The 22424-nt window shown below is 49.3% G+C and overlaps 1 protein-coding gene across 1 annotated transcript in view; it reads right to left on the bottom strand.

The window, feature by feature from the left end:
- slc6a2 (solute carrier family 6 member 2) overlaps nt 1-22424 on the bottom strand; it is a 252490-nt gene that overhangs the window by 210183 nt on the left and 19883 nt on the right. Inside the window, exon 3 of the mRNA XM_072518276.1 lies at nt 7380-7617. Within this exon, the coding sequence (XP_072374377.1) occupies nt 7380-7617 (238 nt within the window). The remainder of the gene's footprint in view (nt 1-7379; nt 7618-22424) is intronic.

Here is a 22424-nt window from a genome sequence, read left to right as displayed (position 1 = left end):
GGGAAGAGATGGTCGAGTGAGGGAACCATGGTTGACAAGAGAGGTTGAATGTCTTGTTAAGAGGAAAAAGGTGACTTATGTAAGGCTGAGGAAACAAGGTTCAGACAGGGCATTGGAGGGATACAAGATAGCCAGGAGGGAACTGAAGAAAGGGATTAAGAGAGCTAAGAGAGGGCATGAACGATCTTTGGCGGGTAGGATCAAGGAAAACCCCAAGGCCTTTAACACATATGTGAGAAATATGAGAATGACTAGAGCGAGAGTAGGTCCGATCAAGGACAGTAGCGGGCGATTGTGTATTGAGTCTGAAGAGATAGGAAAGGTCTTGAACGAGTACTTTTCTTCTGTATTTACAAATGAGAGGGGCGACATTGTTGGAGAGGACAGTGTGAAACAGATTGGTAAGCTCGAGGAAATACTTGTTAGGAAGGAAGATGTGTTGGGCATTTTGAAAAACTTGAGGATAGACAAGTCCCCCGGGCCTGACGGGATATATCCAAGGATTCTATGGGAAGCAAGAGATGAAATTGCAGAGCCGTTGGCAATGATCTTTTCGTCCTCACTGTCAACAGGGGTGGTACCAGGGGATTGGAGAGTGGCGAATGTCGTGCCCCTGTTCAAAAAAGGGACTAGGGATAACCCTGGGAATTATAGGCCAGTTAGTCTTACTTCGGTGGTAGGCAAAGTAATGGAAAGGGTACTGAAGGATAGGATTTCTGAGCATCTGGAAAGACACTGCTTGATTAGGGATAGTCAGCACAGATTTGTGAGGGGTAGGTCTTGCCTTACAAGTCTTATTTAATTCTTTGAGGAGGTGACCAAGCATGTGGATGAAGGTAAAGCAGTGGATGTAGTGTACATGGATTTTAGTAAGGCATTTGATAAAGTTCCCCATGGTAGGCTTATGCAGAAAGTAAGGAGGCATGGGATAGTGGGAAATTTGGCCAGTTGGATAACGAACTGGCTAAGTCAGAGAGTGGTGGTGGATGGCAAATATTCAGCCTGGATCCCAGTTACCAGTGGCGTACCGCAGGGATCAGTTCTGGGTCCTCTGCTGTTTGTGATTTTCATTAATGACTTGGATGAGGGAGTTGAAGGGTGGGTCAGTAAATTTGCAGACGATACGAAGATTGGTGGAGTTGTGGATAGTAAGGAGGGCTGTTGTCGGCTGCAAAGAGACATAGATAGGATGCAGAGCTGGGCTGAGAAGTGGCAGGTGGAGTTTAACCCTGAAAAGTGTGAGGTTGTCCATTTTGGAAGGACAAATATGAATGCGGAATACAGGGTTAACGGTAGAGTTCTTGGCAATGTGGAGGAGCAGAGAGATCTTGGGGTCTATGTTCATACATCTTTGAAAGTTGCCACTCAAGTGGATAGAGTTGTGAAGAAGGCCTATGGTGTGCTCGGGTTCATTAACCGAGGGATTGAATTTAAGAGCCGTGAGGTGATGATGCAGCTGTACAAAACTTTGGTAAGGCCACATTTGGAGTACTGTGTACAGTTCTGGTCGCCTCAATTTAGGAAGGATGTGGAAGCTTTGGAAAAGGTGCAAAGAAGATTTACCAGGATGTTGCCTGGAATGGAGAGTAGGTCTTACGAGGAAAGGTTGAGGGTGCTAGGCCTTTTCTCATTAGAACGGAGAAGGATGAGGGGCGACTTGATAGAGGTTTATAAGATGATCAGGGGAATAGATAGACAGTCAGAGACTTTTTCCCCAGGTGGAACAAACCATTACAAGGGGACATAAATTTAAGGTGAAAGGTGGAAGATATAGGAGGGATATCAGAGGTAGGTTCTTTACCCAGAGTAGTGGGGGCATGGAATGCACTGCCTGTGGAAGTAGTTGAGTCGGAAACATTAGGGACCTTCAAGCAGCTATTGGATAGGTACATGGATTACAGTAAAATGATATAGTGTAGATTTATTTGTTCTTAAGGGCAGCACGGTAGCATTGTGGATAGCACAATTGCTTCGCAGCTCCAGGGTCCCAGGTTCGATTCCGGCTTGGGTCATTGTCTGTGCGGAGTCTGCACGTCCTCCCCGTGTCTGCGTGGGTTTCCTCCGGGTGCTCCGGTTTCCTCCCACAGTCCAAAGATGTGCAGGTTAGGTGAATTGGCCAATGATAAATTGCCCTTAATGTCCAAATTGTCCTTGGTGTTGGGTGGAGGTGTTGAGTTTGGGTAGGGTGCTCTTTCCAAGAGCCGGTGCAGACTCAAAGGGTCGAATGGCCTCCTTTTGCACTGTAAATTCAATGATAATCTATGATTAATCTAGGACAAAGGTTCGGCACAACATTGTGGGCCGAAGGGCCTGTTCTGTGCTGTATTTTCTATGTTCTATGTTCTATGCTCCAGGAACACCCTTCTCACCCTCGGAGTCCCTCACGCCCACACAAGCCCCATTATACTCCTGTTAACCTGCCTGAAAAAAGCCGTCGGGATAAACACGGGGAGGCACTGGAACAGGAACAAAAATCTTGGGAGCACCGTCATTTTGATTGACTGCACCCTACCCGCCAAGGACAGCGGCAATGCATCCCACCTCTTGAACTCCTCCTCCATTTGCTCCACCAGCCTTGTAAAGTTAAGCCTATGCAGGGCCCCCCAGCTCCTGGCCACCTGAACCCCCAAATATCTGAAGCTCCTCTCCGCCCTTTTTAGTGGGAGCTCGCCAATCCCCCTCTCCTGGTCCCCTAGCTGAACAACGAACAGCTCGCTCTTCCCCATATTGAGCTTGTACCCCGAAAAGTCCCCGAATTCCCGAAGGATCCTCATTACCTCTGGCATTCCTCCCACTGGGTCCGTCACATACAGCAGCAGGTCGTCCGCATAAAACAACACCCTATGCTCCTCCCCACCCCTCACCAACCCCCTCCAGTTCCTCGACTCTCTCAGTGCCATAGCCAGGGGTTCAATCGCCAGTGCGGAGAGCAGGGGGGACAGGGGACACCCCTATCTAGCCCTCGGTGCAACCGAAAGTACTCGGACCTCCTCCTATTTGTGGCCACACTCGCAACCGCGACCTCATACAACATCCTAACCGACCTGACAAACCCCTCCCCAAACCCGAACCTCTTCAGCACCTCCCACAGGTACCCCCACTCTACCCTATCGAAGGCTTTCTCAGCGTCCATCGCCACCACTATCTCCGCCTTCCCCTCCCTCGCCAGCATCATGATAACGTTCAAAAGCCTCCGCACATTCGCGTTCAACTGTCTCCCCTTCACAAACCCCATCTGGTCTTCATGGATGATCTGCGGCACACAATCCTCGTGGCTAAGACCTTCGCCAGCACCTTGGCATCTACATTTAGCAAGGAAATCGGTCTGTAAGACCCACATTGCAGGGGATCCTTGTCCCGCTTCAGGATCAAGGAGATCAGTGCCCGGGACATCGCCGGGGGTAAAGCCCCCCCCCCCCCCCGCCCTCCCCCCCCGCCCTCCCCCCCCCCCCCCGCCATCCCCCCCCGCCCTCTCCCCCCCCCCTCCCCCCCCCCTCTCCCCCCCCCCCCCCCCCCCCCCCCCTTGCCTCATTCAAGGTCCTAACCAACAGCGGGCCCAACAGGTCCATATATTCTTTATAAAACTCAACCGGGAAACCGTCCGGCCCCAGTGCCTTCCCCGCCTGCATGCTTCCTATCCCTTTGATCAGCTCCTCCAGCCCAATCGGGGCCCCCAGTCCCGCCACCCGTCCCTCTTCCACCTTTGGAAACCTCAATTGGTCCAGGAAACGGCCCATCCCTCCCTCCTCCCGTGGGGGCTCGGATCGGTACAATTCCTCGTAGAAGTCCCTGAAGACCCCATTGATGCCAACCCCACTCCGCACCACGCTCCCTCCCCTGTCCTTAACTCCCCCGATCTCCCTAGCTGCGTCCCGCTTCCGAAGTAGACCGCCCCCTGGGCCTTCCTCCACTGCCCCTCCGCCTTCCTGGTGGTCACCAGGTCAAATTCGGCCTGGAGGCTGCGCCTCTTCCTCAACAATCCTTCCTCAGGCTCTTCCGCATACCTCCTGTCTACCCTCACCATCTCCCCCACCAGCCTCTCCCTCTCCCCCCGCTCCCTCCGCTCCTTGTGGGCCCTAATGGAGATCAGCTCTCCCCTCACCACCGCCTTCAGTGTCTACCATACCATCCCCACTCGGACCTCCCCATTGTCGTTGGTCTCCAAGTACCTCTCTATACTTCCTCGGACCCGCTCGCTCACCTTCTCGTCCGCCAACAGCCCCACCTCCAAGCGCCACAGCGGGCGCTGGTCCCTCTCCTCCCCCATCTCCAAGTCCACCCAATACGGGGAGTGGTCCGAAATGGCTATTGCCGAATACTCGGTCTCCTCTACTCTCGCTATCAGTGCCCTACTCAAAATGAAAAAGTCGATTCGAGAATAAGCCTTATGGACATGTGAGAAGAATGAAAATTCCCTAGCCCCCGGCCTTGCAAATCTCCAAGGGTCCACCCCTCCCATTTGGTCCATAAATCCCCTCAGCACTCTAGCCGCCGCCAGCTTCCTACCCATCCTAGACCTGGAGCGATCCAGTGCCGGATCCAACACCGTGTTAAAGTCTCCCCCCATTATCAGGCCCCCCACTTCCAAGTCTGGGATCCGACCCAACATACGCCGCATAAAACCCGCATCGTCCCAGTTCGGAGCATACACATTGACCAGTACCACGCTCTCTCCCTGCAACTTACCACTTACCATTATGTACCTACCGCCATTATCTGCCACAATGCTCGACGCCTCGAATGACACCTTCTTTCCCACCAAGATCGCCACCCCTCGATTTTTGGCATCTAGTCCCGAGTGAAACACCTGACCTACCCACCCTTTCCTCAGTCTTACCTGGTCTGCCACCTTCAGGTGTGTCCCCTGGAGCATAACCACATCCGCCTTGAGCCCCTTCAGGTGCGCGAACACGCGGGCCCGCTTTACCGGCCCATTCAGTCCCCTTACATTCCAGGTTATCAGCCGGATCAGGGGGCTACCCGCCCCCGTCGACAAGCCATGACCCCTCCTCGGCCAGCCACGCGCCCGCACCCCATACCTGGCCCGTTCCCCACAGCGGCATACCCCCGTCTTGACGACCCCACTCGCTCCAGCTCCTCCTTGACCTTAGCAGCAGCAACTCGATTCCCCCGCACCCACCCCCCACCACCCCCCGGCTAGGACCCATCCTAGCTGGTTTACTCCCCCCATTGCACTTCCGCAAGTCAGCTGACTCCTGCTGACCCCGGCCACTCCCGCCTCCCCTTCGACTCCTCCCATTGTGTGGCACACCCTCCTCTCCCGCTCCCCATCCACAGGCTCTCCCCTTCCCCCCTCCGTTCTAAGCACGGGAAACAATCCTCGCTTCCCAGCCCTGGCCCCACCCCCCCAGTCTTCGGCGCGGGAAAAAAGCCCGCGCTCTCCACCTACCAGGCCCCGCCACCAACCAAAACAGTGCCCAACCCGCCCCATGCACCCTCCCCAACCCGAAAGAGAAAAACACAGGGCAAAAGAAACCCAAAACAATGCAAAAGTTGCATCCCCCGAACAAAAAATAGGCATAACATATCCACCTCAGTCCCCAATCGCCCATCCCAACCCTCAGTCTGTGTCCAGCTTCTCGGCCTGAACAAAGGCCCACGCCTCCTCCGGAGACTCAGAATAATGGTGCCGGTCATTGTAGGCAACCCACAGTCGCGCCGGCTGCAACATGCTAAACTTCACCCCCTCCCTGTGCAGCACCGCCTTCACTCGATTGTACCCGGCCCTCCTCTTCGCCACCTCCGCACTCCAGTCCTGGTATATCCGAACCTCTGCGTTCTCCCACCTGCTGCTCCTCACCTTCTTGGCCCACCTGAGCACACACCCCGATCGACGAACCGATGGAACCGCACGAGCACCGTCCGCGGAGGCTCGTTAGCCTTGGGCCTCCTCGCCAACACTCTATGGGCCCCTTCCAGCTCCAGGGGCCCCTGGAAGGACCCCGCTCCCATCAGCGAGTTCAACATGGTGACCACATAGGCCCCCAAGTCCAGCCCCTCCAGCCCCTCCGGGAGGCCCAGAATCCGCAGATTCTTCCGCCTCGACCGATTCTCCATCTCCTCGAACCGCTCTTGCCATTTCTTGTGGAGCGCCTCGTGCGCCTCCACCTTTACTGCCAGGCCTAAGATCTCATCCTCATTGTCAGAGATCTTTTGTCGAGCCTCTTGGATTGCCACCCACTGGGCCGTCTGTGTCTCCAGCAGCTTATCAATAGAAGCCTTCATCGGCTCTAGCAGGTCCGTTTTAATCTCTCTGAGGCAGCGCTGGATACCCTCCTGTTGCTCCTCCACCCACTGTCTCCACGCTGCCTGGTCTCCGCCCACCGCCATTTTGTCCTTCTTCCCTCCCTTCTTCGGGTCCACCACCACCTTTTTTGTCGCCCCGCTCCTAGTTAAAGCCATATACTGACGGGGAGCTGTTATTAACTCCTTCCCACACCGGGGAACGTCGAAAAAGTTCCGTTGGGGGCCCTGAAAAGAGCCCAAAAGTCCGTTTTTGCAGGAGCCGCCGAATGTGCGACTTAGCTCCGCATAGCCGCAACCGGAAGTCTCGAGAGGGAATCCTTTTGGCAGTGTTTGCATCACCAATCTGCCCCAAAAAGTCTGTGGAAACTCCTGAAAAAGGTCTGAGAGTCCGTTCCAGACGGGAGCTGCCAAATGCGCGACCTACTCCTCCATGGCCGCCACCGGAAGCCTCGTCCCCGCTTCTTCAATGGCCTTGGTGAGATCTTTTCACAGTTGTTCCCTCTGCTGCTAGAATTCACCTTTAATAAAGGCTCTTTATCATCAAGTGTTTAAATTTACCAAAATTATATATGACAATATAAAAATAAGTTTCAAAGTGAGTGAAAGAAATCAGGTAAACACAAATTTCACAATCACTATATATGTATTTGTGTCTGCATTTCAAATAAATGGGGAATTAACTTACTCCCATCAGTGTGATCTCATTCTGCAGGAGGGTCGCGGGATTATCACAACAAATGCTGCCACTAATGGATTTTGACTTCACTTTCTTGCATTTACAGGGTGAACTAGAACAGGAGATTAAACGTGGTGCAAGTGATGTTTGGCAGTTTTCATTAATAGTCAGAATGACCTTTCAAAATATGAGGAATTATAATGCAATGTCAGAAAAACAGCTTCTCTATACCAACAGTAAAATGAGTGACCACAAACATTATTATTTCATAAACGTAGGAAGTCTGGTCAATATTTCCAAAGATTCGATTAACTTTAAATTATGTTCTGCTGGATTGAAATGCCGGCTAAAAATGTACAAATGTAAAATCAACGTATTTTTCCACCATCTGATCACTACTATTCAAGAGCAAATACATGCAAAGATGTCAACTTACTCATAGTACTCCGCAGCTGGTGTAATTTTATACTTTGAATATTTGGTTCCATTTCCCAGGACTGAGGCATTGAGTACCTTTGGGTCGGTGCAGTTGAGACTGTTCCAATAGTTATTGCAATGTACCCATGGGAGGTCGGATGTAAATGAAGAGAAGAGATAGTACAGGGACCAGGCTATGATGACGTTATAGTAGAAGCCAACATATAGCGCTATTAGTATCACGGCGTAGCCCACACCTGAAAGAATAATTAGCCATTTAATTAATATCAGTATTATTACAATTCATAATCCACCACAAGATAATAATGATCTTTATTGTCACAAGTAGGCTTACATTAACACTGCAATGAAGTTACTGTTAAAAGGGAAACTAGATTTTCCTTCCCCCTTTCTTCAGCAATCTAACATCAAAGTGCACACAAATACTTTTCTTTGAACCAACTCCAACTTGCTGGAAAAATTTCAATTGCAACAATGTAAATAGACATTTGTTGTAAATCTTGTATTTTATCACTGGATGTTGCGGGTTTACTTTGAAACTATTGTGATGTAGTTATTTTTTTCCTAAAAACATCTGGGCCACAAATCATCCCAGTGAGCAAACCAGTTGCAATGAAGGAAAACATTATTTCTCTGCAAGAAATGTGGGGGTAGGGCGGGAGAGAGCTCTTTTGGAGGATCGGTGCAGACAATAGACCAAATGGCCTCCTTCTGCACTGTAGCGATTCTATAAATCAGTATGGGATATTTACTGGAATATAGAACTAATCTTTAATTACTCAATGAGTTTTTATGCACCAGAAGTCAAAATCTGAGCAATGAGCCACCATCTGAACACCTCTTTGCATATTAATTTAGCATTGTTTCCTCCTCATGCCAACTTCACTTTGACAGGTTTATCTTAGTGAGTAAACAAAGAACAAAGGTCCAAATTTTGAAAGGGCACTTTTTCTTTGTAATGTAATCACTGCATAAACAATAGACTAAACATCCATGGAATAAGGGACACAACATACGCAACTTGTGCAGCACCTTTGGTGCCAAAGGACTGTTCTCCAATCTACAGTTCTGTTGTGCAGATGTTGAAAATGTGGCACCGTCATCGCAATGAAATATAAATACCAAGAATTGGAGGAGTGTTTCTTTGGCATCAATCCCTCAATCTCCTGAACTTTAAACAATACAATGCAAGCTACAAATGCCACAGCTCATCCAGTCTCTGAAAATTTCCTTTCCTAAAAAGACTTGATTTTTATCTCTCACTAATTTCCTCCCCCTCCTCTCCTGCATTTTTGGGATATGGTTATGCAGCACTCACCAAAGTCAACTAACTAAGCACAGACTGCGAATAGGGGGCTGGATTCTCCTCCCCGCCACACTGCTTTTCAGCCTTGGCCCGCCAGTGGGATTCTCCAGAACGCCGTCCGGTCAATGGGGTTTCCCATTGTGGGGCAGCCCCACGGCGTCGGGAAACCCCCGGGCGCCAGCAAAACGGAGAATCCCGCCGGCGGAAAATCCCACCCAGGATCTATTAATCCCTATATTTCAACTAGTCAAATGACTTGAAGTGTTTATTTTGTTTCTCTCCCCACAGATGCTGACTAACATGACCAATTGCAGCATTTCCTGTTTATATTGTTGTAATTAGGTATACTTGTGTAATGCACTTTCAGAGGCTTAATTGGGGAACAAAGGGCGTGATTCTCCCCCCCCTCCCACGCCGGGTGGGAGAATCGCCGGGGCGCCGCGCGAATCGCGCCACGCTACCCCGTCCCCGCACGCGTTTCTCCCCCCCCCCCCTGAAAGCAGCGCCCAAGCGGCCGCTACGACATGCCAGGTTCCCGCCGGCGCCGTCCACCCCTGATCGCTGCCGGTGGGAACTCTGCGGGAACGCTGGGGGGTAGGCGGCCTGTGGAAGGGGGGGGCTCCTTCACCGGGGGGGGGGGGGCCTCCGACGTGGTCTGGCCCACGATCGGGACCCACCGATTGGCGGGCCGGCCTCCCCCTCCCCCCCCGGGTCAACCTCCTTCCTCGCGCGGCTCCAGAACACCGGCGCCATGTTGGTGAGTAAAACTTCTTATAATTTGTGCTAATATTGTGTCAAAGCTCCCGGACTCTAAGAACTCTGTCATAATTGATGTGGATGTTTCGATCACTACCCCCCCCAACCACAAATCACTGACTGACACCACGCACATCCGATCTTTGTGCTTCCTCCTCAGAACCCACTGGCACCAAGCAGCACAACCCAGATGCGGGGCCCACACATGCGACCTGCTATAGACGCCCCCTGTTAAATCAAGCACGTGACTCAAAATGCCCTCTCTTTGTCCCCGCAGGAGAAGATAGCCCATAATAAGCAGGAAATGGCCAAGACTGGACGGGGGGGGGGGGGAGGGGGGCAGGGGGAAGCAGAGTACCAGAGATTTGAGTCCTCACCCCATATGAGGAACGGGTCTTGGATATCATGGGGTTGTTCGAGGAGAGAGCAGTCACCAACAGTGAGGTTGAGGACCCACTACCCCTTCACCTAGATGACCTGTCTCAAGTGAGCTGTTCCAAGTCACTGACCACATGTCCATTGTTTCGCAGGATCTCCATCTGACAGGCCCAGCGCATCCAGAGTCATTCCCGTCCCCCCTCCTCGAAGACCACCTCGGAAGGGAGGAGACCTCCATCAATGCATCACAGCTCTCACCCGCACCTTCCACCAGCACAGAGAGACACAACTCAATGGATAGCATTAGTGGTCAGGCTTCAAGGACACAATCTGATGAGTAGCACACAGTTGCTGATGCACATCAGATGGATGCAGGAACACACAAGGGAGTCAGCAATTGGAGGTTTGCTGAACTGCAGGACTCAGCTGTGTCACAGTCAGATGTTGAGCCTCTGGACAAGGTTATACCAGAGCTGATGCAGATACTAGAACACAGTCATGAGATTCAAGAAGGGATGTCAGTGATATTCCAGTGAGTGCATAGCCATATGGAGGAGTCCCAAAGGCTATGGGCACTGCAGATCATGCCAACAATGCTTGGTACCAAGGCCCAACATGAAATGGTGGTGACTGCAGTGGAACACTTGGGGCACGGTGTCAGCGTCTTGAGTGCTGGTGCCCAAGGCATGGCTCAGTCCGTGACAATCATGGCTGAGTGCCTGGACATGATATCACAGTCGCCGAGGGACATGTCCCAGATGCAGGTGGACATTATAAGAACATAAGAATATAAGAACTGGAGCAGGAGTAGGCCACCTGGCCCCTCGAGCCTGCTCCGCCATTCAATGAGATCATGTCTGATCTTTTGTGGACTCAGCTCCACTTTCTGGCCCGAACACCATAACCCTCAATCCCTTTATTCTTCAAAAAGCTATCTGTCTTTATCTTAAAAACATTTAATGAAGGAGCCTCTACTGCTTCACTGGGCAAGGAATTCCATAGATTCACAACCCTTTGGGTGAAGAAGTTCCTCCTAAACTCAGTCCTAAATCTACTTCCCCTTATTTTGAGGCTATGCTCACTAGTTCTGCTTTCACCTGCCAGTGGAAACAACCTGCCCGCATCTATCCTATCTATTCCCTTCATAATTTTATATGTTTCTATAAGATCCCCCCTCATCCTTCTAAATTCCAACGAGTACAGTCCCAGTCTACTCAACCTCTCCTCGTAATCCAACACCTTCAGCTCTGGGATTAACCTAGTGAATCTCCTCTGCACACCCTCCAGTGCCAGTACATCCTTTCTCTCAAGTAAGGAGACCAAAACTGAACACAATACTCCAGGTGTGGCCTCACTAACACCGTATGCAATTACTTGCAGCATAACCTCCCTCGTCTTAAACTCCATCCCTCTATCAATGAAGGACAAAATTCCATTTGCCTTCTTAATCACCTGTTGCACCTGTAAACCAACTTTTTGCGACTCATGCACTAGCACACCCAGGTCTCTCCGCACAGCAGCATGTTTTAATATTTTATCATTTAATTAATAATCCCTTTTGCTGTTATTCCTACCAAAATGAATAACCTCACATTATTCAACATTGTATTCCATCTGCCAGATCCTAGCCCATTCACTTAACCTATCCAAATCCCTCTGCAGACTTCCAGTATCTTCTGTACTTTTTGCTTTACCACTCATCTTAGTGTCGTCTGCAAACTTGGACACATTGCCCTTGGTCCCCAACTCCAAATCATCTATGTAAATTGTGAACAATTGTGGGCCCAACACTTATCCCTGAGGGACACCACTAGCTACTGATTGCCAACCAGAGAAACACCCATTAATCCCCACTCTTTGCTTTCTATTAATTAACCAATCCTCTATCCATGCTACTACTTTCTCCTTAATGCCATGCATCTTTACCTTATGCAGCAACCTTTTGTGTGGCACCTTGTCAAAGGTTTTCTCGAAATCCAGATATACCACATCCATTGGCTCCCTGTTATCTACCGCACTGGTAATGTCCTCAAATAATTCCACTAAATTAGTTAGGCATGACCTGCCCTTTATGAACCCATACTGCGTCTGCCCAATGGGACAATATCCATCCAGGTGCCTCGCTATTTCTTCCTTGATGATAGATTCCAGCATCTTCCCTAATACAAAAGTTAAGCTCACTGGCCTATAATTACCCGCTTTCTGCCTACCTCCTTTTTTAAAGAATGGTGTCACGTTTGCTAATTTCCAATCCGCCGGGACCACCCCAGAGTCTAGTGAATTTTGGTAAATTATCACTAGTGCATTTGCAATTTCCCGAGCCATCTCTTTTAGCACTCTGGGATGCATTCTATCAGGGCCAGGAGACTTGTCTGCCTTTAGCCCCATTAGCTTGCCCATCACTACCTCCTTAGTGATAACAATCCTCTCAAGGTCCTCACCTGTCATAGCCTCATTTCCATCAGTCACTGGCATGTTATTTGTGTCTTCCACTGTGAAGACCGACCCAAAAAACCTGTTCAGTTCCTCAGCCATTTCCTCATCTCCCATTATTAAATCTCCCTTCTCATCCTCTAAAGGACCAATATTTACCTTAGCCACTCTTTTTTGTTTTACATATTTGTAGAAACTTTTACTATCTGTTTTTATATTCTGAGCAAGTTTACTCTCATAATCTATCTTACTCTTCTTTACAGCTTTTTTAGCAGCTTTCTATTGCCCCCTAAAGATTTCCCAGTCCTCTAGTCTCCCACTAATCTTTGCTACTTTGTATGCTTTTTCCTTCAATTTGATACTCTCCCTTATTTCCTTAGATATCCACGGTCGATTTTCCCTCCTTCTACCGTCCTTCCTTTTTGTTGGTATAAACCTTTCCTGAACACTGTGAAAAATCACTTGGAAGGTTCTCCACTGTTCCTCAACTGTTTCACCTTAATGTCTTTGCTCCCAGTCTACCTTAGCTAGTTCTTCTCTCATCCCATTGTAATCTCCTTTGTTTAAGCACAAAACACTAGTGTTTGATTTTACCTTCTCACCCTCCATCTGTATTTTAAATTCCACCATATTGTGATCGCTCCTTCCGAGAGGATCCCTAACTATGAGATCCTGAATCAATCCTGTCTCATTACACAGGACCAGATCTAGGACCGCTTGTTCCCTCGTAGGTTCCATTACATACTGTTCTAGGAAACTATTGCAGATACATTCTATAAACTCCTCCTCAAGGCTGCCTTGACTGACCTGGTTAAACCAATCGACATGTAGATTAAAATCCCTCATGATAACTGCTGTACCATTTCTACATGCATCAGTTATTTCTTTGTTTATTGCCTACCCCACCATAATGTTACTATTTGGTGGCCTATAGACTACTCCTATCAGTGACTTTTTCGCCTTACTATTCCTGATTTCCACCCAAATGGATTCAACCTTATCCTCCATATCACCGATGTCATCCCTTACTATTGCCCGGATGTCATCCTTAATTAACAGAGCTACACCACCTCCCTTACCATCCACTCTGTTCTTCCGAATAGTTTGATACCCTCAGATATTTAACTCCCAGTTGTGACCATCCTTTAACCATGTTTCAGTAATGGCCACTAAATCATAGTCATTTACGATGATTTGCGCCATCAACTCATTTACCTTATTCCGAATACTACAGGCATTCAGGTAAAGTACACTGACATTGTTTTTTTTAACCTCTGTTCTGAATCTTAACACCTCGATCAGTAACCTCTCCAAATTTATATTTCCTCTTAACTTTTCTCCTAATTCTCCTGGTCGTTGAACCCATATCTTCATGTAACAACCTGCCGCGTCGCTTACCATTAATGTTTTTACTTCCAGTTTTATTCCTTTTAGTATTCCTGGTCCTATTCACTGAGCTCCCCTCAGTCACTGTACCTTGTACTGTCGCTCTTTTTGATTTTTGACTAGGGCTTCTCTGCCTTACACTTTCCCCCTTACTGCCTTTTGTTTCTGTCCATGTTTTACTCCCTTCCAACTTCCTGCATCCATTCCCATCCCCCTGCCACATTATTTTAAACTCTCCCCAACAGCTCTAGCAAACACCCCCCCTCTAGGACATCGATTCCAGTCCTGCCCAGGTGCAGACCGTCCGGTTTGTACTGGTCCCACCTCCCCAGAACCGGTTCCAATGCCCCAAGAATTTGAATCCCTCCCTCTTGCACCATCTCTCGAGCCACGCAAAAATCCTATCTATCCTGACATTCCTACTCTGACTAGCTTGTGGAACTGGTAGCAATCCTGAGATTACTACCTTTGAGGTCCTACTTTTTAGTTTAACTCCTAACTCCCTGAATTCAGCTTGTAGGACCTCGTCCTGTTTTTTTACCTCTATCGTTGGTGCCTATGTGCACCATGACAGCTGGCTGTTCACCCTCCCCCCGAGGCACTATTGAGGCACTGGAGAGCATGGCCCAGTCACTGAGGACCATCATTGACGGCATCTACACCAGGGGCAGACAATGGGGAGCCGCCAGGACTGGCGGTGCCAGATGACTCCGAGGCCTCTGGAGCTCACTCCAGCTACTTGTCCATCCCATGGAGACCTATGGACACCGTCAAGGAAGAGGAAGCGCTGGAGGTCAACACAGGGTCTGCCACCAAGGAGAGGAAGGCGGTCTCCAGTTCTTCCAAATCTCCCCCTCCTGACACTGGTGCATTTCAAGGGCAGCAGAACAGGCTGGCACGGCAACACTTGTGACACCGATAAGTCGGCCGGGACCTTCCGACTTCAGGCCCTCCAAAAGGACGTCCGTCAAGGGCATGAAAGGCCACAAAGCACGAAACAGCAGGCTGCTTCCACCTCTGATATGCATTCTGGGAACACACCTAGACGTAGCGGTAGACCACGAAAGACCAAGAAAAAAGATGATCACTGAGTGAACACTGGAAAATTGGGTGTTGGGGGGAATTGGGGCACTATCTGTAGATAGGGGGAATGGAAATGTCAAATAGTTATTATTGAAACATGTTACACCTGATACATGTGAAGCCTCTGTCACTTTAATCTTTACAGTGCGCCTGCCTGCACCTTACCTCTGTTGCTCTCTGCTCTCACCACCCCCTGCCCTCCCGGCACAGTGGTTCAAGGTAAAACACCCCCGTTGAGGATGGGTGTGAGCGCGCTGTCAGCAGAAAGACAGGAGCCATATTTGGCATAAACTGAGGAGCACCAGAGCTTTCCTCACAGCGAGTTATCATCACTCTCCTGCCTTGTATAATGACCCACTTGCTGACAGTGTCGACACAGTCAGGGGCACAGTTGGGGCAGCACGGTAGCACAGTGGGTAGCACAGTTGCTTCAGAGCTCCACGGTCCCAGGTTCAATTCCAGCTTGGGTCACTGTCTGTGTGGAGTCTGCACATCCTCCCCGTGTGCGCGTGGGTTTCCTCCGGCTGCTCCGATTTCCTCCCACAGTTCAAAGATGTGCAGGTTAGGTGGATTGGCCATGATAAATTGCCCTTAGTGTCCAAAAAGGTTAGATGGGGTTACTGGGTTATGGGGTGAGGGTGGCGGTGTGGGCTGAAGTAGGGTGCTCTTTCCAAGAGCTGGTGCAGACTCGATGGACCGAATGGCCTCCTTCTGCACTGTAAATTCTATGATTCTATGATGACAGACCCATCACCCTGGGTTGATGTTACACAGATCCTGGGAGGTTGGAACAGGATAGTCAGGTAAGGGTGATTGGGGAGGAAGTATAGAAATGGGAGGGAAGAAGGTGAATGGGGGTTTAGGCGGGAAAGGGCTGAGCTGACGGACAAAGCCTGGTCCTATGAGAACCAGGCATCCTGTCCTCCATGTTCTGGCTCATCCTGTGGGTCTGCCTCGGGTTCGTCCTGGTCTGCCTCCTTCTCCACGGCTGCCTGTCCTTCCTCCTCCAGCATGTCGCCCCACTGCTGTGCCAGATTGTGGTGGGCACAGCAGACCACCACAAAGCGGGAGACCCTCTGAGGGTGTATTGAGTGCACCACCAGAGCCGTCCAGGCATCTGAGCTGCATTTTGAGCAGTTGATGCACCTCTTGTCAACAGTACCAGTGTCAGATTGGTCCTCTTTATATAGGGTCTCAGCCCCGGTCTCCAGCATCTGCACTGGCGTCATCAGCCAGGACCTCAGCTGCTGCCTCTATGGTGCTGACAGGCACACTGTTCAGGCTTCAAGATTTGATTGAAATGTGATGGAATTATAATCGTCTGAGACATGGCATGTGTACCCACGAGAAGCCACATGAGAATATTTTGTTTATTAAATGGTCAAAACTGACAGGGCAGCACGGTGGCGCAGTGGTTAGTAATGGCGCCGAGCTCCCAGGTTCGATCCCGGCTCTGGGTCACTGTCCGTGTGGAGTTTGCACATTCTCCCAGTGTTTGCATGAGTTTCGCCCCCACAGCCCAACAGATGTGCAGGGTAGGTGGATTGGCCACGTTAAATTGCCCCTCAATTGGAAAAAATGAATTGGGAACTCTAAAAAAATTTTAACGGTCAAAAGTAACAAAGATTTGAAAATCAACTACATAGCATTCCACATATAGCACTAACCATTGAACAACAAGGCCTCACTACTCTTTGCGTAAAGAACCTACCTCTGACCTCTGTCCTATATCTATTACCCCTCAGTTTAAAGTTATGTCCCCTCGTGCCAGCCATATCCATCCGCGGGAGAAGGCTCTCACTGTCCACCCTATCCAACCCCCTGATCATTTTGTATGCCTCTATTAAGTCTCCTCTTAACCTTCTTCTCTCCAACGAAAACAACCTCAAGTCCATCAGCCTTTCCTCATAAGATTTTCCCTCCATACCAGGCAACATCCTGGTAAATCTCCTCTGCACCCGCTCCAAAGCCTCCACGTCCTTCCTATAATGCGGTGACCAGAACTGTACGCAATACTCCAAATGCGGCCGTACCAGAGTTCTGTACAGCTGCAACATGACCTCCCGACTCCGGAACTCAATCCCTCTACCAATAAAGGCCAACACTCCATAGGCCTTCTTCACAACCCTATCAACCTGGGTGGCAACTTTCAGGGATCTATGTACATGGACACCTAGATCCCTCTGCTCATCCACACTTTCAAGAACTTTACCATTAGCCAAATATTCCGCATTCCTGTTATTCCTTCCAAAGTGAATCACCTCACACTTCTCTACATTAAACTCCATTTGCCACCTCTCGGCCCAGCTCTGCAGCTTATCTATATCCCTCTGTAATCTGCTACATCCTTCCACACTATCGACAACACCACCGACTTTAGTATCGTCTGCAAATTTACTCACCCACCCTTCTGCGCCTTCCTCTAGGTCATTGATAAAAATGACAAACAGCAACGGCCCCAGAACAGATCCTTGTGGTACTCCACTTGTGACTGTACTCCATTCTGAACTTTCCCATCAACCACCACCCTCTGTCTTCTTTCAGCTAGCCAATTTCTGATCCACATCTCTAAATCACCCTTAATCCCCAGCCTCCGTATTTTTTGCAATAGCCTACCGTGGGGAACCTTATCAAACGCTTTGCTGAAATCCATATACACCACATCAACTGCTCTACCCTCGTCTACCTGTTCAGTCACCTTCTCAAAGAACTCAATAAGGTTTGTGAGGCATGACCTACCCTTCACAAAGCCATGCTGACTATCCCTGATCATATTATTCCTATCTAGATGATTATAAATCTTGTCTCTTATAATCCCCTCCAAGACTTTACCCACTACAGACGTGAGGCTCACCGGCCTATAGTTGCCGGGGTTGTCTCTGCTCCCCTTTTTGAACAAAGGGACCACATTTGCTGTCCTCCAGTCCTCTGGCACTATTCCTGTAGCCAATGATGACATAAAAATCAAAGCCAAAGGTCCAGCAATCTCTTCCTTGGCCTCCCATAGAATCCTAGGATAAATCCCATCAGGTCCCGGGGACTTATCTATTTTCAGCCTGTCCAGAATTGCCAACACCTCTTCCCTACGTACCTCAATGCCATCTATTCTATTAGCCTGGGGCTCAGCATTCTCCTCCACAACATTATCTTTTTCCTGAGTGAATACTGACGAAAAATATTCATTTAGTATCTCGCCTATCTCTTCAGACTCCACACACAATTTCCCATCCCTGACCTTGACTGGTCCTACTCTTTCCCTAGTCATTCGCTTATTCCTGACATACCTATAGAAAGCTTTTGGGTTTTCCTTGATCCTTCCTGCCAAATACTTCTCATGTCCCCTCCTTGCTCGTCTTAGCTCTCTCTTTAGATCCTTCCTCGCTACCTTGTAACTATCCATCGCCCCAACCGAAACTTCACACTTCATCTTCACATAGGCCTCCTTCTTCCTCTTAACAAGAGATTCCACTTCCTTGGTAAAGCACGGTTCCCTCGCTCGACGCCTTCCTCCCTGTCTGACCGGTACATACTTATCAAGAACACGCAGTAGCTGATCCTTGAACAAGCCCCACTTATCCAGTGTGCCCAACACTTGCAGCCTACTTCTCCACCTTATCCCCCCCAAGTCACGTCTAATGGCATCATAATTGCCCTTCCCCCAGCTATAACTCTTGCCCTGCGGTGTATACTTATCCCTTTCCATCATTAACGTAAACGTCACCGAATTGTGGTCACTGTCCCCAAAGTGCTCTCCTACCTCCAAATCCAACACCTGGCCTGGTTCATTACCCAAAACCAAATCCAACGTGGCTTCGCCTCTTGTTGGCCTGTCAACATATTGTTTCAGGAAACCCTCCTGCACACACTGTACAAAAAACGACCCATCTATTGTACTCGAACTATATCTTTTCCAGTCAATATTTGGAAAGTTAAAATCTCCCATAATAACTACCCTGTTACTTTCGCTCATATCCAGAATCATCTTCGCCATCCTTTCCTCTACATCCCTAGAACTATTAGGAGGCCTATAAAAAACTCCCAACAGGGTGACCTCTCCTTTCCTGTTTCTAACTTCAGCCCATACTACCTCGGCAGAAGAGTCCCCATCTAGCATCCTCTCCGCCACCGTAATACTGCTCTTGACTAGCAGCGCCACACCTCCCCCTCTTTTGCCTCCTTCTCTGAGCTTACTAAAACACCTAAACCCCGGAACCTGCAACATCTATTCCTGTCCCTGTTCTATCCATGTCTCCGAAATGGCCACAACATCGAAGTCCCAGGTACCAACCCACGCTGCCAGTTCCCCTACCTTGTTTCGTATACTATAATAATGTCGCGCATGAGGTCCCGCAGCGTCTTCTTGCTTCAAACCAGATTGGCTTCTGGGTTCATATGTCCCCCTGAGCCCAGAGTTCCAGGATCCAGGTATTATAGAAAGAAAATGTCCTTCTTTCCGGCTACAGAAAAGGAAGGAAACAGCAACAGCAGCCTCCAGTCATCCGCAGACACCAGCAGGAGCAAGCAGCAAACACAACCTGCAGCTGTGAAGTGCTCTCACAACTAACAAGGCCAATTCCTCATTTTCAATAGCCTTCAGTGTGAAACTAGAGGCTGCTCATTGTCAAAAGGGTGAAATAGATTTCCAGGATAGCAGCTCTGTCCTGGAAGAGTTTGGCAGAACAGACAGGCTGCAGCTATGGTTGCTCCTGTATGGGTCTCCATAATACTTAAAGGTGGCTTGAAGGCTCACAGATGCAAAGCCCCTCATACCCGCTGGTGCAGGGGCGACCCCTGACCCGGATCGCTTCAGCCCCCGAACGAGCCCCACCCCCCAGAGCACGCGGGCAGCAGTTCCACTGCCCTTGAGCTGCATGCCGGAAAATGGAAATGGCTACTCACCTCCTCAGTTCCCCTCAACAGCCATTGCACCATTCAAGTTTTTGAAAAGGAGTACTAAACTCGCTAGGGAGCTGGTTAATTCCTGGGAGGCCATTGCATTGACTTAAACCTCGCTAATGAGATTGAAATGAATGCAAATGAGTGTTAATAATATGCTCGCCATACTTGGGAGAGATCCAGAATTTGCCATCGGCAGCCGGCTGGTTAGTTAGTTAACTGATTTGCACCCAGCACGAATCTCGAGTTTGGCCATTCCGGCTATATAACCGGCGCGCCCAGATCTGCACCAGGTGCTATGTGGTGGTTAAATCGCACCCAAGGTCTCATACAGACAATATCATGAGTGCAATCCGTTTAGTGAAAAAAGAACTTTATACAGTTTCTGTTGTAATCCATTGGCTGAATGCAAATGATTGGATGTTCCCCATCAATATATGTGTCAATAACGTTCTTTGTAAGGCATTTGATAGAGTGGAGTGGGATTATTTGTGGGAGGTGTTGAGGCGATTTGGTTTTGGAGAGGGGTATGTTAGATGGGTGCAGCTGTTGTATAGGGCCCCGATGGCGAGCGTGGTCACGAATGGACGGGGATCTGCATATTTTCGGCTCCATAGAGGGACAAGGCAGGGATGCCCTCTGTTCCCATTATTGTTTGCACTGGCGATTGAGCCCCTGGCGATAGCATTGAGGGGTTCCAAGAAGTGGAGGGGAGTACTTAGAGGAGGAGAAGAACACCGGGTATCTTTGTATGCGGACAATTTGCTACTATACGTGGCAGACCCGGCGGAGGGGATGCCAGAAATAATGCGGATACTTGGGGAGTTTGGGGATTTTTCAGGGTATAAATTGAACATGGGGAAAAGTGAGTTGTTTGTGGTGCATCCAGGGGAGCAGAGTAGAGAAATAGAGGCCCTACCGTTGAGGAAGGTAACAGGGGACTTTCGTTACCTGGGGATCCAGATAGCCAAGAATTGGGGCACATTGCATAGGTTAAATTTAACCGGTTGGTGGAACAAATGGAGGAGGATTTTAAGAGATGGGATATGGTATCCCTGTCACTGGCAGGGAGGGTGCAGGCGGTTAAGATGGTGGTCCTCCCGAGATTCCTCTTTGTGTTTCAGTGCCTCCCGGTGGTGATCACGAAGGCTTTTTTTAAAAGGATTGAAAAGAGCATCATGGGTTTTGTGTGGGCCGGGAAGACCCCGAGAGTGAGGAAGGGATTCTTACAGCATAGCAGGGATCGGGGGGGGGCTGGCACTACCGAGCCTAAGTGAGTATTATTGGGCCGCTAATATTTCAATGGTGAGTAAGTGGATGGGAGAGGAGGAGGGAGCGGCGTGGAAGAGATTAGAGAGGGCGTCCTGTAGGGGGACTAGCCTACAGGCTATGGTGACAGCCCCATTGCTGTTCTCACCGAGGAACTACACCACAAGCCCGGTGGTGGTGGCTACACTGAAGATTTGGGGATAGTGGAGACGGCATAGGGGAAAGACTGGAGCCTTGGGGGGGTCCCCGATAAGAAACAACCATAGGTTTGCCCCGGGGGGAATGGATGGGGGATATGGAATGTGGCAAAGAGCAGGAATAACGCAACTGAAAGATCTGTTTGTGGATGGGAAGTTCGCGAGTCTGGGAGCGCTGACCGAGAAGTATGGGTTGCCCCAAGGGAATGCATTCAGGTATATGCAACTGAGGGCTTTTGCGAGGCAACAGGTGAGGGAATTCCTGCAGCTCCCGACACAAGAGGTGCAGGACAGAGTGATCTCAAAGACATGGGTGGGGGATGGTAAGGTGTCAGATATATATAGGGAAATGAGGGACGAAGGGGAGACTATGGTAGATGAACTAAAAGGGAAATGGGAAGAAGAGCTGGGGGAGGAGATCGAGGAGGGGCTGTGGGCAGATGCCCTAAGCAGGGTAAACTCGTCGTCCTCGTGTGCCAGGCTAAGCCTGATTCAGTTTAAGGTATTACACAGGGTGCATATGACTGGAGCACGGCTCAGTAAATTTTTTGGGGTGGAGGATAGGTGTGCGAGGTGCTCGAGAAGCCCAGCGAATCATACCCATATGTTTTGGTCATGCCCGACACTACAGGGGTTTTGGATGGGGGTGACAAAGGTGCTTTCAAAAGTAGTGGGGGTCCGGGTCGAACCAAGCTGGGGGTTGGCTATATTTGGGGTTGCACAAGAGCCGGGAGTGCAGGAGGCGAGAGAGGCCGTTGTTTTGGCCTTTGCGTCCCTAGTAGCCCGGCGCAGGATATTGTTAATGTGGAAAGAAGCCAAGCCCCCGGGGGTGGAGACCTGGATAAATGACATGGCAGGGTTTATAAAGTTAGAGCGGATTAAGTTCGTTCTAAGGGGGTCGGCTCAAGGGTTCACCAGGCGGTGGCAACCGTTCGTCGAATACCTCGCAGAAAGATAGATGGAATGGAAAAAAGAAGGCAGCAGCAGCAACCCAGGATTGGGGGGGGGGGGTGGAGGAGGAACCAGAAGGACTCTCAGGTTTGTTAATATATACTGTATAATATGTATAGGTCGTTGCGACAGATAATTATATATTGGACTGTTAAATTATATTTTTGGAGAGTGTTACTTGTGATAAGGCAGTTGCCAATTAGGGTTAGTTTTCATTTTTGTTATTTATTCATTTTTTGTTTATAAAATAGGTCATTGTTATTTGTGTTGTTATAATATTGTGTAAAGGATGCACAATGTATTGTGTTGGTTGACCAAAAATTTTCAATAAAATATTTATAAAAAAAAAAAACATTCTTTGTAAGAGGTTCATATCTTCTCAGAACTA

The sequence above is a fragment of the Scyliorhinus torazame genome, chromosome 10 (assembly GCF_047496885.1).
Source record: "Scyliorhinus torazame isolate Kashiwa2021f chromosome 10, sScyTor2.1, whole genome shotgun sequence".
NCBI lineage: Eukaryota > Metazoa > Chordata > Chondrichthyes > Carcharhiniformes > Scyliorhinidae > Scyliorhinus > Scyliorhinus torazame.
The sequence above is the reverse complement of the archived record's forward strand: the minus strand, read 5'-3'. Positions and strand labels throughout refer to the sequence as shown.